The 21,555-nt window shown below is 42.4% G+C and overlaps 1 protein-coding gene across 1 annotated transcript in view; it reads right to left on the bottom strand.

The window, feature by feature from the left end:
• The window catches only part of ANAPC4 (anaphase promoting complex subunit 4), a 1,069,940-nt gene that overhangs the window by 704,960 nt on the left and 343,425 nt on the right, over positions 1 to 21,555 (bottom strand). The window contains exon 8 of the mRNA XM_044062163.1: positions 15,306 to 15,416. Coding sequence (XP_043918098.1) covers positions 15,306 to 15,416 — 111 coding nt within the window. The remainder of the gene's footprint in view (positions 1 to 15,305; positions 15,417 to 21,555) is intronic.

Raw genomic sequence — 21,555 nt, 5'->3', positions numbered from 1 at the left:
ATCTTTATTTTCCACACAGTCAGAAATCAACATCATTTTCTGTTTAAGCAGTCCCATGATATGCTGCTGATATTAGCATATGGAATTGACAGTTTAAAGCCCTGATTGCCAAGGTTCCAGAAGTGTAGACCTTCTTACCCCATCTATCCAGCACCCTGGAATCTCTATCAGAAGGGGTAGGATTTTTAGCAGTAGAAGCCCTAATGCCCTTGGGGCCCTGAGAAATGGTTTCAGGATCCGCAACAGGATTTTTGAAAAATAATTTGTGGGAGTCAGGAACCCTGTAGTATTTGTCTGGCTTACAAGGAGCCGGAGGCAGAGAATCAGGAGCCATACTAGATTCTGAAAACACATCATCAACAATGTCTAGAACAGGAGGTATAGCCAAAGGCCTATGCTGAGGAAGAAGAAAATCCCTAAGCCTCTTTTTAGATTCAGAAAAATCCTGAATTTACCAGTGGAAATGTTCCCTTAAGGTATGTAAAGTTTTCCCAAAAGAAAAATCCTCAGGGGGAGAAGCAGAAGGAATGGAATTCTCTGCACTAAGTAGATATAGATAATTCCTGTTCATTAGAAGAGTCAGAAGAAATAGAATATTGTTCAGAAGATTCATAGTCAATTTCTTGCCTAGGCCTCTTAGAAGGGGGGGGGGGGTGGCATCTTCAGCCATTTTGATCATTTGTTTTTTAGGCATAGGGGCCTGCACATGTGGCCTAGGCATCAGTTTTTTAGACATAGTTTGAGATTTTGGCCTTAAAATTGAAGATGGCATCGGTTTAATATACAAATCTGTAGGCCTGAATACACCCTCAGAAGCCGGTGCCTGCACAGCAGCTCTGGACCCATCCAAAGTAGAGACATCCGCGAGTTCCATAATTGAAGCATCTCACGGCATACCGGTCTCAGTAGAGGCCTGCAAATCAGAAGTAGCGGGTATCTGGGGCTGCAAAAGTGCCTCACTGAGCACCGGCGAACTGGCGACCAGCTTAGAAGCATCGGCGGCAGTTTTGGACCTGAACAGCCTGTCTCTGTCTTTTTCGTTGCGTTTTTTAGGTATTCTGGCAGTCAAATTGCTAACAGACGTCATTTCTGGATAATTAAAGCGTGAGCCAAAATATTTAGAAGCAAAAATGTACAGACGATGGATAGTGCGTTGATTAAATAAAGCACAGAACTGGCAACAAGGTACGTCGTGGTCAGGGCCTAGGCAAGGACTACAGTACAAATGAAAATCCTTATGAGGCATTTGCTTCCCACAAGTAATACCATTATTAACTTTTACTGACATCGGTAAGGAGCAAGAAAAAGTTTCACCAACGGGGTACTTAGCTTTTTAGTTGAAGACTTTGAATCTGAAACTCAAAAACGAAAATTTCAGGAATTGGCCAACTGGCATTTGCTAACTGCTTCTGCTTTGGGCACCGCGTGGCAAGAAAGACTGACATAATGGCATCGGCTGCATGTTTTATACACCTGATGACCTGACATCATGGAAGAAGGGACAGCAACCGACGCAGGACCCAAGACTTTGTTAATCAGGCCGACTGAGGGCAACCTACCAGATTACCCAAATGTAATGACTGCAACAGTGAAACATGAACATTCACTGACTAACTTTTTTTTTTAAACTCTTCAAAACACAACACACAGTGAAAGGGGGTTGGAGAGGGATACTACCCTGACTCACTAACACTAAAACTGCAAATCCTATCACCAGAAAAAACTCTTAAGTACTTACGATACTAGGAGCTTGGAGATCATGATACTGATCTCAAACGCGGCAAACGAGATCAGAGGGAAGGAAGGTGGTAATGGTGTATTATGGGTAGGGGGAGGAGCTTGGAGCTCGGAGCAGATGCTCGTGAACTTTCTAGCTCGGATCCGTATCCCACAGGTTGAAGACCAAATGAAGTCAACTACTTCAGATGAATTTTTTTTCCTTAATGGTACTATTCTAATAGTGTATAATTATTTTGCATGTTATAAAGTAAAGTTTTTCAGTTATTTTTAAGTGTAATGGGGATACTAATGTAAACAGGTGCTCCTGTTTTTTTCTCCCTTCTCTCTTTCTCCTTGTTCAATTTTAAGAAATGCACACACTGCAATATTAAAAAAAAGATCTGGTCAAAAGAGCATGTGAAAAGAAAAAATTAGTGTGCTTTTTCTCATACTTGCATAGGGGAATGACTGGGTTACAGCAAAGGTTTAAGAGACAGCAAGTAAATGAAAAAGAATATTGAATATTATAAAGCTTTTTTTTCCAGTAAACGGTTTTGTATCTGGTTCTCATCTCTCTAGCAGACAATCTGATAGACAGAAATGACTTGGAGAAAATGTTTCTGAAAGCACTCAAGTGTTTTCACAACTGAGCGAGCTATAAAGATAAGACAAAGTCAGGCAACACTTAATAAAAACACAGGCTGTACCATGCATCTTAGCATGGATAACCTTTCTTTTAAGTTATCTCAAGTCTATATGTGTATGTCATTTTTTTAATATTTGCTCCTATTAAGAGGGTAAAACAATATTTGAAGATATACATAGTTTGTGTGTTACTATTAAGTTAATAGGATTTAGGGGGCATTGGGGCTGTGTTTCCATTTTTGTTTGAGGGTTTTCAATAAAAAAGAAGTTATGTACTCACCATAACGTTCCATCTGAGTAGTTCTACTTCATTTCTCTTCAACCTGTGGGTCTTCGAATCCACATCGGATCTGACACAGACGCATTTTCCAGCTATGGCTCTGAGCTGCATGCGCCTCCTCTTACCCATAATGCCCCCTGTCTCCCTTCTCCCTTCAGATTGAGTTTGCTGCCTAACAGGTATCAGACACCAGACCCAATAACACCTTATCATCAAACACTAATCGACACAGGAAGAAACGTAGCCTGGACAAGTCCAGGGATCCCAACAATAAACGTCCAATACAAAGGACATGTCATATCCCAAAGGATAAGGTTAGGGGGAAGGAGGGAGGGACGGTTGAAGACAAATGAAGTAGAACTACTCAAATGGAATGTTATAGTGAGTACATAACTTCTTTATGTGAAGTAGTTTACTTCATTGTGAAGTAGTTTACTTCATTTGCTCTTCAACCTGTGGGACAGAGTCCCCAGCTACCTAACTCTTGGGAGGCCCTCATGGAAGGATATTCTGGAGACCCGCAGAACCAAAGGATGCTCTACTCCTAGAGACCAAATCCAGTTTATAATAAGAAATAATGGTGTGAGATGAGGCTCAAGTAGCAGCTGAACAAATATCATCCAAAGAGACCCTAGACCAAAAGGCTGCTGACGTAGCCATAGATCGCGTTGAATGAGCCTTGATTTTTTCCTGGTGGAGACAAACCTCTTTCTGAATAAGCCCGGCCAATGCATTGTGAAATCCAGTGAGCAACTGTCACTTTTGAAACAGGTTTACCAAAGAAGGGCTTGGCATAGGACACAAAAAGTTGATCAGACTTGCAGAATGGTTTAGTCCTATGAAGATAAAACCTCAACTGCCTATGTACATCCAGTAAATGTAATTTGCATTCCTCTTTGTTCTGATAGTTAGGAAAAAAATACTGGCAAGTTGATGGTCTGATTAATATTGGCTTCCGAAGCTACCTTGGGAAGGAAGGACAGATTAGTGCGTAGCGACACTCTATCTTTATGAAAGATCATATAAGGGACTTTGTTAGAAAGAGCTTGACGCTCCGACACCCTCATAGCAGACGTGATGGCAACCAAGAAGGCTGTTTTCCAAGTCAAAAATTGCAGATCCACAGATGCCGCAGGCTCAAAAGAGGGAGACACCAATGTCAGCAACAGTAAGGTGAGGTCGCATGGTGTAATCGGGTCCTTAACCAGGGGTCTGAGAAGAAAGGCACCTTTGAGAAAAATTTTACAAAGTTTAGAGGAAGCCAATGAAGACATGTTTACCCCAACATGAAAATTAGAGATGGCTGCTAGATGGACTTTCACTGTAGAGGAACTAGCACCCTGTTGAAAAATGCTAGCCAGAAAATCTAAAACTGCCGAAAGCAGAGAAGTGAAAGGATCCAAAGAACTCTGATTGGCCCATATAGAAAAACATTTCCATGTACTACGGTAGACTTTTCTGGTAGACTATTTATGAGACGCTACCAGAATGGATGTAGCAGTAGATGACAGACCGGGAGTCCTAATAATCATGGGAACCGGAGCAGCCAAGCAGTGAGCTTCAGACTGCCCAGATCTGGATGAGGGATCCCAGAGGGATGTGGGAGCAGATCTGGGACCGGATCCAAGGTCCATGGTGGAACTAGATGAGACCTGAGTAAGGGAAATCAAACCTGTCGAGGTAAAAATGGGGCGATGAGGATCACAGTGCTCCCCAGCCTTCAGGCTTTCTGTAGAAACTTCGACATAAGGGGAAGAGGAGGATATGAATAAAGAAGCCCAGGAGGTCAAGCATGAATCAGAGCATTTCTGGGGGCTTCCCCTGGTGGGGGGTTCAGAGCAAAAAACTCGCTACAATTCGCATTGGAAGGAGATGCGAAGAGATCGCAGCAAAGACGACCCCACTCTAGAAAGATCTGTTGTGCTACTGAAGGATTCAGAGACCACTAGTAAGGCGTCAGGATCAATCTGCCAAGCCTGTCCGCTAATATGTTGGATCATTCCGGGATGTGCGTTGACACCAGAAAGCGACCTGTGGAGGTAGCCCATTCCCACACTCTCATGGTCTCCCGACATAAGGGATAATATCCAGCTCCCCCTTGTTTGTTGATATACCAGACCACCGACATATTGTCTGTCTGAATTGCAATCGTTCCCAGAGGAAGATGAACATGAAGGGCCTGCAACGCAAGAAGAACCGCTCTCATCTCTAGAGCACTGATGTGCAGATAGGTCTCAGAAGGGGAACACATGCCTTGGACTGTCCTTTCTGAGCAATGCCCCCCACCCTAGTAGGAAGGAGTCTGTGGTCACCACGGTCTTGGGGAAAGCCGGTTGAAACAGGCATCCCTTGTGGAGATCCGGGGACTGAATCCACCACCAAAGGGAGTCCCTGCACGCTTTTGAAATTCTCACCAGAAAAAACAATGGAAGGTCTAACAGTGTCCACTGAACCGCCAGTGTCCACTGCAGCACCCTCATATGCAGACACGCCATTGGAAGAAGATTTATTGTGGCTGCCATGGAACTTACAGCCCTTAACACTGCTTTGGTTGTTGGTACATGGGTCTGAAGAATGTGTAAGATGTGCAACCTCAAGCTGCGTATCCTGTCTGACATGAGGAACACCTTCATTTGTATTGTGTCCAGCCATGCCCCGATGAAGTCTAAAATCTGAACCGGGAGAAGAGCAGACTTGTGCATGTTAATTGTAATGCCCAACTTGTTGGCAAGCTGAAGGATGGAGTCCCTGGCCTGACATAGTAGATGCTCTAAAGGGGCAGTAAAGAGCCAATCATCCAGGTACGGAAAGACCTGAATGCCCTGAAGCCTCAGGTGAGCCGCTACTACATTACCTTGGTGAACACCCGGGGGGCTGTGGTGAGACCAAAGCAGAGGGCTTGAAACTGGTAATGATGGCTCCCAGCCAGAAATGAAGGAACCTCTGGGAATGCCTGTCCATCATAATGTGATAGTACGCTTCCTGGAGGTGGATCGAGCACATCTAGTCTCTGGCCTGCACATAGGACAGGAGAGATTGAATCATTACCATCCAGAATTTTGTCTTGGTTACTGATAGGTTCAATTTGGACATATCGAGTACTGGTCTGAGGTCCCTCGTTTTTTTTGGCACTAAAAAGAACCTGTAATAAACCCCTGATCCGGACTGGTCTGGGGGGACCAGTTGGACGACTCATTTTCTTAGCAGTGAGTGTACCTGCACTGCTGCCTCCTCCTGCTGCATGGGTGGAACGTCCAGGAAGGCTTTGTTGGATGGGGGAGGATCCTTGAATGGAACGAAATATCCTCAGGATATGACTTGCAGCACCCACTGATCTGTAGTGATGGACTCCCATGCTAGTGAGTGAAGCGACAAGCGAACCCTGACTGCCTCCAGATATGGACAGCCAGGCAACCCCTCACGGCTGCTGCCTGGGTTTATCAGAGAAAGGTTCCCAGGAACCAAAATTCCTAGGACCCCCTCTGCCTCTAAGGCTGCGTCTATCATATCCCTCTGCCTCTGGGGGAAGGCGAGTGGGGAACATCATGGGAAAATGCCTGAGACTTGCGGAACCGCACCTTCTTCTGGCCTCACTGGATCCTGGAAAAGGACCATTGAGGCAGTGAGAAGCGGATCCCGATGGCAGACAGTGTCTTCCCATCCTTCTTGCTCTGGACCAAAGTCTCTCTGACTGTCTTCCCAAAAAGGGAAGAACCATCATAAGGGGCACTGGTAAAAGATGCCTTGAAGAGCTCCGAGAACTGACATAAGTGGAGCAAGGCATGACATCGGATGGCAACGCCTGACCCAACTGCCCATGCGGCTCCCTCCGTGGCATGGGAGAGCAAATGCATAGACATGTTGGCTACAGATTTTAGGGTGGCCATTCGTGCATCGAGTGTCTTCCTGTCCTCTGCCGACATGAACCCTGGGGTCGACTCCTTGACCAGATCTCCCTGGAGTCGAATGACATGCGCCATGTAGTTCAGCGCCTTCACACAGAAGGTCTCTGAAGCATAAACTCGCTTCCCAAAATGATTCCATGCTCTCGGCTCTTGGTAAGGCGGGTAGACTGTGCAGCTCTCCTGGGTGAGTTCCTTTTAGGTGGCCGCCGCCACCATCATAGCATCTACAGGGGACCCCTTGTGCCAGTGTAACTTGTCCACTGGGGGGGCTTAAAACTTTGTCCAGGCCCTTGGGTACTGGCTCTACGGTGACCGGCTCCTTCCACGTCCTAGATCTTATCAAATCCACAAGTGGATCGGCAGGAGAGGACACCCAAGAGGTAGATGGGCCCGAGCAGAATGTCTCCAAAAACACGGACTCGTCAGAGGTTAGTTTTAGGGCGGACCACCCCCCCCCCCCTTTGGAGAAGGATTTCCATGATGTCTCCAAAGGAGACATCCTCGGGGGGGGGGGGGGTGATCTTGGGGAACCTCTCCCTTCATTCAGGTCCGTGTCTTCAGTGAGGAACTCTGGAGGTGAGCCCAAGTGCCTCCTTTTACATGTATGCTTGGGGGGCTCCTCATCAGGACGGTCTTCGGAGGTCTCGCAAGCGGGTTGTTCCAAGGGCGAAACTTTCCTGGGGCACTACAGTGACAAGCTGTCCCTGAGAGGGAAAGATGGTCGGAACTACACTCAAGGCCAGGGGGATCTGGATGGACTCCGAAGACGAAATGGTCAGAGGCTTCGACCAGGCGAGAACCCTCTCCACCATGTCGAATGGCGAAGGAGAATGGACCTCCTTGGCTGACCTAGCAGAAGTTGCTCCCCCCGATCCAACCGGGGACCAGGAGCCGAGCCTCTGGGAGCCAAGACACAGAGGGGAATGCTTCTCTCTGACAAGCTCGGAGCCAAGAGCACTCCCTCGGATCCGACCCTGAGAGCTCAGATCCAATCCAGTCAGATCAGACACACTCAAGGAACTGGCTGGCCTCGAGGTACAGGGTACCATCGGCGCTGACCCCTCGACTCTGATCGTTCTTGGATCAAACGACTTAAAAACCGCAGGTCGGATCGTAGAAGGAGTGATGGGTCTAAACAATAGCTGGAAGGCGCCCGCTCCAGTGGGAGAAGGCCCTGGCAAGACCCCCATCTGGATATGAGTGCAGATAAATCTCCACATCATCTTGTCCATCTCTGTTTTAGACAAGCTCCGAGTAGAGAGGAAGGCCGCTGCCGAAGTTGGCTGGGAAAGCTGGTGGGGGGGAAGGCCTAGGGGGTCGACAGGTTAAGCTGTACCTCGGGCTCAGGTGAAAACTTGGGGGACCTGAGCCGAGGTGTCACTGGCCTGGAAACAGGCTTAACTTTCGGCGGAGGGAAGGCCTCCGACTAGCGGTCGGGGGATGGTTTGCGAGGCCGGTCCTTCTTGGTTTTATCCCCTTTCCTGGACCTCTTGGCAGGAGGGCTAGTCCCAGAGGCCATGGAAGGGGAAGACAAAGTAGCAGACACTGCTTTCCCAGCAGGGGAAGGTGGGACCTCGGTCCCAGCAGAAGAGGGCAACAGGCCCTTAAGGATCAGTTTGTCCCACCTGTCCTCAAGTGTCCTGGAATTAAACACACAGGGGGACTGGAGGTGAGGCACCCCCGAGCCAGAGAAAGCTTATGGCCACACTCTGCGCATCTTTTGAAGCCTGGCTTCGGAGTGTCCACCATGCCTTAAAAAGCCAGAAAAACACACACACACACACACACACACACACACACACACACACACACACACACACACATGCACCGCACAGAAAGAAAAGATGGGAGGAAAGATAGAAAAGCCTACTTACTAAAATTTTTTTTGTTTGTTTTTTATGCTACGGAGAACCCAGAGAAGGTACAGAAAAAAGGTTGAAGAGAAATAGATAAGAAAGGCCAAAAAAGGAACAATTTACTGTTATAGAAAAACACCCAAATGCTCTGGAGCTCGGACCACACTGCTTCCTCTCAGGCGGCAAACGAGATCTGAAGGGAGACGGGAGACGGAGGCATTATGGGTAAGGAGAGGAGCATGGAGCTCGGAGCTGTAGCTGGAAAATGCGGCCGTGTCAGATCCAATGTGGATCCAAAGGCCCACAGGTTGAAGAGCAAATGAAGTAAACTACTTCAGATCAAAAAGTTCTGCAAGACATGATATAGGCTCAAATGGAGATAACAAGAAACAACTGTATAAAAATTAACCTGCCAAACGGTACATGCATGCATGTAACACAAAAGCTGGACCTACACATTTAACAAAAAAGCTATTAAACGTAAAAGGTGGGAATAACAATTTTTCAAGACTATGACGCTTCCTGCAATGTCTTTGAACATTAATGGTCACACAGATAAATAAAAAAGAAACGGGTAACTATGTTAAAAAATGTAGAATGCAAACAGCTATGCTACAGGAGACACACTTGGAAAGAAATGAACATGTGAATTTGATAAAGAAAGGTTTTCAGGATGGTTATGCAGCAGAATATCCATGGCAAAGGAAGACAGGAGTACTTATATTAACTGCCAAGAGGAACTCCAATAGTGATAGAAGAGGATATACAAGATAATAATGGTAGATTTGTAGTACTAAGGGACTACTGGCAAGGGAGGAGGATTACAGTATTTATATTCCACCAAAAACTGCTATAATGGAGCTTAAGAAAATTCTGGGAGAAATAATCAGCTTTCAGCAAGGAATATTACTTAGTGGTGGGGATTGGAATTTGATTTGCAGCAGTGAAGGTGTGTCGGGGGGGGGTGCTCGGAAGGCAAAATATAACAAAGGAGGGCAGATTTTCTAAAGAAATATATCAAAATATTTGGCATAGAAGATGCAAATTCAGTAGCAGGAGTTCGGAATGAATTTACATATTATTCCCCAAGATGCAAAAACTGGGCTAGGCTAGACAGAATTTACATTTCGCAGCAGCATGTGCATTTGACTGAAGGTTTTAATGTGCACCCAATAACAATTATATTATGCATCAATAATAAATAAAAACAGTGTAATGAAATAAAAATGAGACACTGACGCTTTCCCACCTATCTGTTCAAAGGAGAGAGGCATTTAAAGAATGGTTAGTGAAAATTATTTAGAAACTATTACAGAAGATAGAAATCTCTTCTAAAAATATAGCTACGGAATGGGATAACATTAAGGTGAAGTTTAAAAATATGGTGGAAATAAAAGAAAGGGAGATATGGTTAAGAAGTAACAGGAATTTAAAGTAAGGGGGAATATAACTGAACAAGAGGAGGAGCAACTGCAGAATGTTAAACAGAAAATAAGGAATTACCCTTGACAATATACATAAGTTTAGAAAGACTGCTGTTAAGCAACTGTTTTTTGATAATAACGCTAGAGCACAAAAACCTTTTAGCACAACGTCTCAGGTAACAGAAAGTAGAAAGGGCTGTCACAAAGTTTAGGAAGCCTATAACAAGATAACAAGGGATCCTGAAGAAGTATGAGAAATATTTTGGAAATTCTATGAACGTCTGTATAAAGCAGAGCAATATGGAAATCAAGAAAAGGTACAAATGGAAATGTTTATGGAAGAATTAAATATACCAAGATTAAAGGTAGAGGAGGCTCAATTACTAACAGTTAGGATTAGAGGAGATGAGATAAAAATGGTGATGTAAAATCAATCTACCGGAAAGTCCTTGGGAATAGATGGTATTCCTATGAACGTGTGGAAGCTAGAAGGGAAAAATCTGATAAAAATTTGGACGGTTTTGTTTAACAGTATTTTAAGAGGAGGAGAAGTACCAACATCCTGGAAGAAAGTGGTGATAGTCGTAATACCTAAAGAGGGTAAAGATCCATCAGATCCAGCTTCATACAGGCCCATGTCAATACTAAACCATGACTATAAAGTATGTATATCTAGAATGGCTAAAAATGGAAAAAGTGATGCCAAAATCGATAGATATGGATCAATGTGGTTTTGAGGAGGGGAGGCAAACATCTGACAACATTAACAGAACACTGATGATCCAGAGGGAAGCAGAATGTAAGAAAATACCACTGTTGGTGGGTCTGGATGCAGAGAAAGCACTTGACTGAGTAAACTGGGACTTTATGAGCAGAACAGTGGAAGCATTTTTATTCCTTGATAAAAGGTTGATTAGGAGGATATATGAGGGATTGGAGGTGAAAATACAGTGGGTGTGGTCCTCTCTAATAATTTCTGCTTGAGCAGTGGAACCTGGCAAGAGTGTCCTCTCTCCCCTTTGTTATTTGCATTATATTTAGAACCATTGGCAAAGAAAATAAGGGACTCAAATTCAAGGATATAACTGGTATGGTAGTCAAGAAAAGCAGGCTCTATTTGCGGATTATATTATTTTATACCTGACAAAGTCACCAAGGAACATTACAGTGTTGTGGAACATGTTGAGACAGCTTCAAATCTTTTTGGGATACTAAATTAATGAAGCTAAAATAAAGGCAATAACAGTAAATTATGTATCCACACACAAACTGGTTCAGCAAAATCCTTATTTATGGGGACATGATAAAATGAAGTATTTAGGAATATGGATGAAAAATGATTCCAGTGTGGATATGTGGAAAGAGATTAAACAAAAGATAATACAAAAACTGAGAAAACTGAAGCTCTGTTATGCAGATATTGATAATAAGATACAAACAGCTAAAATGTTTTAGGCCCTTTAGTCTTATACACAGGTCAGGCATATTTTAATCAACCAGAGGAGAAGTTGTGGATAGCAATTAATAAAGAGCTGAAAGATTTTATCTGGGATTGGAAGATGGCAAGAGTCAAGTGGGATAAGCTTGTGCTTCCAACAGAACAAGGAGGATTGGGATTTCCCAATTTGAAGGGGTATTTCAGAGCAACACCGTTAAGGCTCTTATATATAGCACAAGCAGAAAACTATAAAGTGGAAAGAGATGATGATGATGATGATGAAAAAAGGGGGACGCTCAAGTAACAAGCAGGGGCTGGGATTTTGGATACAGACCTTTAAGGAGAATAACAATAATCATACAGAATATTATATCCATAGAGTAGCAGAAAGTATTCCAAGAACAAAGCCAACATGTGAATGGAGAAAGGAGATTCTGGAGATAGGGCTGCCTGCAATTAGGGGATACAGGCAGTAGGCAAGAGGGGGCTGGGATTTTTTGGAGAAAACTGGCAAAGGAACCAAGGCATTGGGAGCAAATAATTAGACAGGGAAAGGTAATAGAATATGAAGATGCCAACAACTTATTTGGACTGCAGGTTAGAGATCACCTTCCCTGTCAAGGATTGATTTCAGAGTATAGGCAAAGAGAAACAGGGTGATCCTAAATGAAAGATTAGCACTGGTAGAGTTTTTAGTAGAATCAAGAACAGAAGTTGCCACTAAGAAAGGAATAATTACTACAACATATATAATATTACATGATAACTATAAGAAGCAATCAGATGAGGTTAGAAAGGATTGGGAAGAGAGAGTGGATAAGAAATTCACAAAGAAACAATGGGGGATATGGGTATGTCTCCCAAACATGTAACTAAGTCTAGAACATTTCTGATTTTCAATTGGGAGTGTTTACATGGGTATTTTTATACTCCCAAGTAGACCCCAAAGAATTTTTCCTGAGGTAGACAGCAACTGGAGGTGTGATGGGGAAGAAAGCGGTAACTGGGAATGTATTTTTTGGAAGTGTAAGGAGTTGCCAGACTTTAAAGATTCCCTGCAGACTGTTCTGTAAGGGATACTGGGTGAGCAAACTGGTGTAACTACAGAAATTGTTTTGAGCTATTATACAGAATCAGAATTACCTAGATATAGTAAGGCCTTGCTGAGTCTAATTACGACTGACAAAAAGCAATTACTAGAAAATGGAAATCAAAGTCTAAACCAAGTTTACTAGAAGTAGTGAAGATAGCAACAGAGACAAAATGGAACTGGGATAGGAACAAATTACACAGGAAAAATGGGAAGTGTGGGATCAATACATGCAGAGGAAGAACAAGGTTTAAAAGATGGCAGGATTTAAATGAACTATGTAATGTCTGACTGACAATGACTGGATATATTACAACTGATGTGTACTGTTTGTAGCTACAGCTGTGTCAGCATGGTTTGTAATGTATAATGATTGCAACTGAAATTGTGTTGTTATGGTTCATTTTCATTTACATAAAAGCAAGACTGCCTATCTCATACGTGATAATTTAATATAGCTGTCTCTTGTTTATTTATTTATTTATTTTATTTATTTATTTATTTAGCATTTGTTGACCGGGAAAGTTTAAAAAAAATGCTCACATTTCCTTATATCTGTTGTCTTATCCACATAACATCTGAACTGTCTATGCAAATCCAAAGTAGATAGAATCCTCTTAACACTATTCTGAGGTGAAGGGTAAAAAGGAAGGAAGATGAATGGACTATTTTAAAGACAAGTCATTGACCACCTCAGGCATAAAAGAAGGACTGGAGTGAACAGAAACTATCTCTGTGGAAAAAAAAAACAGAAAAGAAGGAACTGCCATGAGGGCCTGGAGTTCCAAGAGTCTCTTGGTAGAAGTAACAGCCACCAACAATATGGTCTTCTAAGTACAGAATTGTAAAGTAGAAGTTGTTGCAGGTTCAAAAGGAGGCAGGGCCATTTTTTTTTCAAAAACAAAATTAAATGTCCTAAGAAGGCAGAATGGGCTTTCTTGGGGGCCTAATATAAAAGACACCTTTCAAAAATAATTTTGTTAGTTCCAAAGGCAATCAGAAATGGCTGAAAAAAATGAGCTTTAACAGAGGAGTATGACAGACCAGAATTCAGTAACTTGCATAAATAAGAACAGTACGAATACCCACTAAATAGGGTCCTATTCATGCTTGTGAGCCCGGACAGAAAATGTTTTCCATTTAGCACTATAGGACTTTCTACTAGTGGGTTTTCTGGCCTCCTGCAAAACCCAAATCACTTACTCAGAACACTGGTGTCAAAAAGGAATCAAAACCCATCCCCAAAAGGGGGTCAAATGTAGAGTGTGTGTATCTGTCAGATAAGGGTGAATGACAGACAACATGACAAACAAATTCACAAACCAAATTCAAACTAGTAGCATTTGGACTGCCTGCGAAAAAGTTCCGAGGATTATGTGTCCATAAATCACTTGTGTATCTTATGTCCTGGATGTAGGACATGCAACTGACATACAAGACCTAGAAGGGACTAAGGCTTCAGTGGATGTATGGCTATCCTCAATAGGATATCCCTTTCATAAGGAATACTGCAACAGTGACAAGAAAGGATATAAGTTGTGAAGATACTACACTGAGCTAAAGCAAGAATGTTTTTAGGGGGAAAAAATTAAAAAAATGTAGTAAAATCTGTCCAGTAAAACAGATAAAGTTGTAGAAGTATAGCTGCACAGGAATCAAGGTTGTTTTCAGTATTACTGAATCATACTTGTGAAACTGAATTCCTTTCTCAGGCATTCAGGCACTCAGGCACTCGTTTAGAGTTTTTTTTTTTTTCTTTTTCCTTTAGGACTTCCAGTTACAGACTACAGGTTACTTTCTTCTTTTTGATACTAAGGAATGCATGCAGCAACAAGAAGTTAAGCTTTCACATTTTGTTAAGAGGATTTGTTTATTCAAAACTGTTAACTGTGTTTTACGGTGTTGCCTCCCTTCACTAAATAATGTTTCAAAGTTCTGGAACTCTGATTTCAAGCTGCAATTGTTAGGACTTGGTCAGTTTTGCCTTTCTTCTGAAATGAGCACACTGGACTGCAGCTCTAGGACAGAAGCTTAAACTTGAACTCTATATCCCATTAGATTGTGCACCTGCTGTTTGGACGTAAAAGCCAGTGGTACACAGAACTAGTAAACTATTCAGCTGCTAGTACTGACAGGGCCAGGCAAGCAGTTAGATAAAAGTTTTGAGTTTTTTTTTTATGTACAAGTGGTCTCTTTAAACTCATTTATTTTGTATTTCATTACACAAGTACATAGCTGCCTACATATTTAATCTTCTGTACAGCGCTTTTCTATTTACTTCAAGTAAAGAGTTTTACTGTTCAATTTTAAATACTTGTGACTATGAGTTTAGTGGTCTAACAGGTATGTGTTCTTACTTGGTATACTATCAACTGCCGGCTTCTGCCTTTCTAAGAGTGACTGTTTTCGCCATAGCCACAAAACGGTTATGTATGGCTTATTTTAGGAGTGAACAGTGACTGAGTTTTTGGTGTGCTAGTGTGGTCTGTTGGTAGCATTACCAAGAAACAGGACAGGAAAATGGGCACTGGTATTAGTAAGGTATCACTAGGTCGTAACCCTTTTTACATGTGTATACGCTAAGTTACCCTGGCTAAGTATCAGTTACTGTAGGTAACACAGCACAGTTAAGGTCTGAACCACACATGGACTCGTTCCTTCACTGGTTGATCAGCAAAAGATTAGAAACTTTTACAACTATATACTTCATAAACAGCTTAATACAACTTGCTTAAGGCATTAAACATGCTGAAAAGTTATTGATTTTGCAGTCTACATTACAGGATAACATTATTTTTGGATATTCTTTGGATGGTTCGTCCAGCTGTTAAACATGAATAAACTTGGGCTGTCAGCACAATCTTTTAATATAAGAAATGTCCAAATACCCTAAACTGTCATACCTGATGAGGTACCACTATAAGAAGTGCTAAATATGAATGTCTTACCTGTGTGTAAGTGATAACTCGCTCTGGATCTGTGGATATGCTTACTTCAGTAATGACAGACAATGACTTCAGATCACTGGAAAGGCACAGACTCCGGCATGAACCAGCAATCTACAAACAACAAAATATCTGTTGCAGCCAGCTGTTTCATGTTAAACTGTTAACCCATCAAAGTATTAGGCATCTACATTCATGATATGAAATCAGTGGAGCTGCTACTGCCACCCCATACTCTAGACTATTGAGTGGCTTTATGTAGTTGCTATGGCGTTTATTTAACATTACATTTCTTTTCTTTTTCAATGGAAAATATAGCAAACACATTCAAAAACAGTCAAATCTCTTATGTGTATAAGTATTTAGTAATTCTAAGATTAAAACACTAGTCTTATGAAAATAAATCCCTCTTCCGACTCTTCTCCATACTGAGAAATCATGAGAGTTATATAGGAACGATACCTTTGACATATGGGAGTTATAGTAAGATTTTCTTTCAAATAGCAAGGTTTGATCATGAGGACAAAGCTTGAGGGATTAAATGCTCATGCCATCATCGTTCATTATCATCACCATCAACACCTTTATTTCATTTTCTACATGGGATCAGGACGTTGTGTCAACTGCCTCCATCTTTCTTGATTTAATGCCATCCTCCTACCTTCTTCAATGGTCACGCCTGATTACCACAGGTCTTCTCTCATACAATTCATCCATCCTTGCCTTCCTATATTTTCTAAATCTTCCTCAGACTGTCTTCTGCTTTTTTGCATAAGTGCCCAAACCAATGTAATCTGTTCTATTTGACCTTCTCTGCGATTGGAGTCACAGTGGCTTCTGCTCTGATGTCTCATTTCCTTGTCTGTCCTACACTGTGCATCCTACCATGTGTCTCAGGTATTTCATCTCCCTCTCTTTTAGCTTCCTCAACTGCTCTGCCTTCACTCCCCAGATTTCTGTATTATACAGTAGTACATGTTGCACCACCGTTTTGTGCATCTTACTTTTCAGCTTCTTTGGCATTCTTCTGTCACACACACCTGACATACTGTGCCAGTTGGCTGTAGCCTCTCTAATTCTAGCTTTGATTTCCTCATTCAGACTTTGGTTCCTCTCAACCATCACTCCTAGACAGAAGCATAGCTAGGGAGGAGTGAAGGGGTAACCAGCCAATGAGCAAGGTGTTAGGGGGCATGACTGCAGTACTGGTATTTCTAAATGCTGGTATTCAAACAATTTATGATACTGCTTCTGTAGTCAGGAGTGAAGCATTGTTTCAGCATGTCCCACAGTTTTAGGATGGAGAAAGCTGCTTGCTATAATGGAGCAAGCTGCATTCTACAAAAGTAACAAAACAGTTTGCTACAGTTTTTTTCTTCTTCTGATACTCCTCCTTAGAAGAGAAGAGAAGTGAAGTGTGCCAGAGCAGAGAATGAACCTAGTTTCTCCTGTTTTTCAACTGAGAGCTGAGGGACACCAGACTGGGAAGAGGCACTGGGTGCTACATGAGCCAGCTGCAGCTCTGCTCTCAGATACTTGAAGCTGTTAACCTGTTCCACTACTTTCTGTTCAATCTCAGTTTTCAGTTTCTTCTGATTTTCCCCATTTCCTGCTATGGAAACTCTCTTGTCTGCATTTAATTTCATTCCATGTGCCTTCAGTTTTGCATTCTATTCCCCTATCATTTGATAAAGTTCTTGTTCAGAGACTGCTTGTAATGCCACATTGTCTGCATACAGTAGCTTTGTTGAGGTGTCCCCTCTAACCTGTTTGCTCATGTAATTCACCAGTATGACCGGCAGTGGGCTCACTGCTGAACCCTGATACATACTCACTCCCACTAGGAACCTCCTCTCAGAGTCTGAACACTTTGTGCTTGTGTCATTGGGTTTTTGTACATAACATCACTTTTTGTGCTTGTGTCATTGGGTTCTTGTACATAGCCTGTACTAATTCTACCAAAGTTTCTGGCACTTCTAACCACTGCAGACTGCCTACATCAGCTTTCTGTTGTCCTTGTCATATACTTTTAACAAGTCTAGGAATGCACTGATGAACCCTTTCCTCAACTCTAGCTTCTTCTCAACTATCTATCCAACTGCAAACATTGGTCGGCTGTCCTGCATTCTGATTCGTATCTGAAGTACTAATTTTCCATCTTACTTTCTACTACTCTGCATGTTTATCAATTACTCTCTTCAACATTTTCATAAATGCTCATACCAGTCAAAAATAAATCTCAGCCATAACTCTCACATCACAACGGCAATATTATACAATTACTTTACGTTTTCGGTTTCTTTTTTTAACCAGTCATATGATTGGTAAGCATTCATGCCTATATGCTTCTTAGCCTTTAAGTGACTACTCCAACTGACCTAGTATCTGCATTCCAAAGCAAACAATTCTAAAACAAAAATGTTTTTTTGACAGTTTCTGTGGAATAAACAAAAGGTATGTACTTACCATAACAACAGATCCGTGTTGCCTTCTTTTCATCTGGTCCAACATGTGGGTTGTCAGATCCAGCTGGATCAGACCTTGGCGCCTGAAACTAAAGCTTTGAATCTGAGAGCTCTGACACCTCCCCTACCCATAATCCCCCTCTCCTGCCTGAATTACCTGACATAGAGTTTGTCAACTGCCCAAAAGATGTCACACACATGCGTGCGCGCACAGACACACACATTACATATATGTACATATACATATACACACACACATAACTGGATAAGGAGAAAATAAACAATATATAGTGTAAGAGATTCAAGGAGTCAGACAGGGTAAGGAAGTCTGTCCAGTGCCTAGAAGTACAATGACAATTTGGTAGAGGGAAGTACGGAGGGGATTTGAACCAGACTAAAAGAAGACAACACAGATCTATTGTTATAGCAAGTACAAAACTTTCGTATCCAATGCTGCCTTTTTTGTCTGATTCAACATGTGGGACAATTCCCAAGCTACCTAATAAGGACTTGGGTGGTCTCAAGGAAGTATGGCAAAGCCAAAAGATGTGCAAATCCTAGACTGCACATCTAACTTGTAGTGAGCTACAAAGATATGAGTTCAGGAACAAGTTAGTGCTGTGCATATATCACTGACTGGCACTACTGCTGAGGGTGCCATTGCTCTGGCAGAGTACACCTTAGGCTTTGATTGTAAAGGCATACCTTATGAATCATAGACAAATGAAATGCAATCTGCTAACCATCTTTAGACAGTTACCTTAGACACGGACTTTCCCAGCTTTTTCCTGGAGAAGAATATAAACAGTTAATGCAATTTTCTGATAGTCATAGTACAACGTAGGCAGAACATAAGTTAGCTATGCTCATCTAATGTGTGTAACTTATGTTCTCCTTTATTGGTAAAACTGGGGAAGAAAACTGGCAAGCCAGTCTGTTGGTTCAAATTAGATTCAAGGGTTTTCTTTTCAATTACTCTGTTCTTATGAAAGATAAAGAAGGAAGCCTTGCACAAGAGCGCCTGTAGTTCTGAGACTTTTTTTGGAAGATGTAACTGCAATCAGAAAAATAGTCTTCCATGAAATAAACTTCATATTTATGTATGTTGCTGGTTCAGGGGTGGTGGTTTAAGACTGAACTAAGATGGTGACATCCCAGGGAGGGATTTGATCACAAACTGGGGGCCTCAATAAAAAAGTTCCTCTCAGAAAGACTTTAGATACTTTGAGAGTTGCAGTGGAAGCATTGTTGGACCCTATGTGGAAACTTGAAAAGGCTGCTAATTGTACTCTAATTGTGGAATAACTTGATCCAGCTATGAAAAGTCTTGACAGAATTTCCAAAACGTTTGGAAGATGTGCTGAAAAGTAGTCTAGTCCATTAGAAGAGCCCCAAATGGAGAAATGCATTCATTTGCTCTTGCAAGTCTTTTTGCTGAGTTTTTCTGAGAGGAAGATATGATATGGAGTGCTGGGGAAGAAAGCCTGGCATCTCTGGCAACTGTTAGAATTGGAAAAACCATGTGGTTAGCTTTAGAGTCTTGAGGTCTGGTAGAGGTAGCCCAGATGGGTACGTGAGGAAATCGGGGAATGGATCAGGAACCCATGGTGGGTGAACTAGGTGAGGTAAATAAAAGGGAACCATACCTGCCGAGGTCAGAAAGGGGCAATGAGTATTACCTTGGTTTTGCACTCCATTGTTTTCTGAATGAACTTGGTGATAAAAGGAATAAGTGGGAAAAGTGTAAAGGAGACCTGGGGCCAAGGATGGACTACAGCATCTCTCATTAACTGCTCCTGTGGAGGGATGAGCGCAATGTAACTTCTGGATTAGTTGTTTAGGTACAAAGAAAAAGGTCACAGCAAGTTTAGCCCCAGCAGCTGAAAATCTCTGTAGCCATTGTTTTGTTCAGAGACCACTTGTGAGGCAGTAGTACAGTCCTGCTCAGTTAGTCTACTAGGATGTTGGACACCTCAGGTATGTGGGTTGCTATTAAACGGCGGTTTGAAGACATTGCCCACTGCAAGATTCTCATGGCTTCTCAGCAAAGTGGGTATGATTGGATTCCACCTTCTTTGCTTATCTACCAAACCACTGAAATATTGTCTGAGTGTATGGCAATCACATCCTTGGGTACATGATCCTGAAGTGCCTGCAATTTAAAGAGCAGCGGTCTTAACTCCAAGACATTGATGTGAAGCCTGGCCTCTGCAGTAGACCATGTTCCTCAGACTGTTTTTCATTTGAAATGCCCCCCCCCCCAACCAAGAATTGAGGCACCCATGGTCACTGTGGCTCTGGGTACTGGAGGACAGAAGAGTCTGCCCCAAGTTACTGAATCAAACAAAATTCACCATAGAAAGTGGTCCCTGCAGACCTGCATGATCTGTACTCTGTAGTGAAGGGGATGAAGTGTTTGAGACCACTGTACAGCATTTGTCTACTGTAGAGCTTTCATGTGATACCTGCCTAAAGGAACCATCAATATGGAGGACACCATCAGACCTAGGAGGCACAATAACAGTTGAGCCTGGGGTCTGGGATGATTTATCATCTAAAGAGCTATGGATCTGATTGACTTGACTCGTGATGAGGAAAGTTTAAAGAAAAGTATCATTAGCTGTAATAGGAATGAATGATGTGTTAGAAGTAGATCCCTGGAGGTAGCAGTTATATGGGACTACTTGGATCCCTTGTAGCCTGAGATAGGCTGTCACAGCTACCATTATCTTAGTGAACAACTGGGGCGCTGTGGTGAGACCGAATGCTAACACTCTTAATTGATGACCGTCTCCTAGCCTGAAAAAGGGAATCTCTTGGACTGCCACAGGATCTTGACACGACAGTAGAAATCCTGGGCATCGATACAGCACACCCAATCATTCTTCTTCAGCAGAGGTAGAATGAACTGTATTGTGACCATCCAGAATTTTATCTGTTTTACAAATTGATTCGGACTGTTGAGATCCAAAATTGGTCTTAGGTCCCCTGTCTTTTCTGAAACTAAAAATAACCTTGAATAGACTCCGAATTCTAGTTGGTCTTCGGGGACTGCTTGGATGACTCGTGTAGCAACTTTGAAACTTCGCCTACAGTGGATTCTAACTGGGTGGAGTATCATGAATCATTTGTTTTGTCTTTGTGGTTTCCAAAAGTGGAACTGTATAATCTCTAGAAATGATCCTTAGCACCCAAAAATTGTAAGTTATATTTTGTCAGCTACATGGCATAAGCAGAAATGTCCCCCAACTCCATCCAGAGTGCAGTAGTTGGGCAAGCATTCAGGGATGTTGATAAGGTTTCTCACTGAATGTCCCATGGAAACCCTGGTTTTGTGAACCACCTCTACCTTGAGGGCAACGTCCCATGGAATTACCTCTGCCTCTGGGAGACCTATTTCCAGAAGTGTTCTGGTGGAAACCTTGAGATTTTTTTAAATCAAATTTTTCTTCCCCTCTTGGATTCTTGGAGAATGGTTTCTGAGGCGTTGAAAAATGCATTCCAACAGTAAACAAGGTCTTAGCATCCTGGTAAGCGTTTCCTTGACTTTTGGTCCAAACAAAATGGAGCCACTTTACAGAACATTTACGAAGGATGTCTTAAAGCTTTCTGCAAAAATCGCAGAGTCACAACCAGGCATGAAGTCACATAGTAATTCCTGTATCAGCTGCATGGACTGCTCTATCTGCTGCATTAGATAGCAGTCTCATGGCAACACTCGATGATGACTGTAGGGTAGTCTACTGGGTATCTCCATTTTTTTTTTTTTTTTTTTGATATTTGATGGT

The sequence above is a fragment of the Protopterus annectens genome, chromosome 2.part1 (assembly GCF_019279795.1).
Source record: "Protopterus annectens isolate FY-2018-M chromosome 2.part1, PAN1.0, whole genome shotgun sequence".
NCBI lineage: Eukaryota > Metazoa > Chordata > Ceratodontiformes > Protopteridae > Protopterus > Protopterus annectens.
The sequence above is the reverse complement of the archived record's forward strand: the minus strand, read 5'-3'. Positions and strand labels throughout refer to the sequence as shown.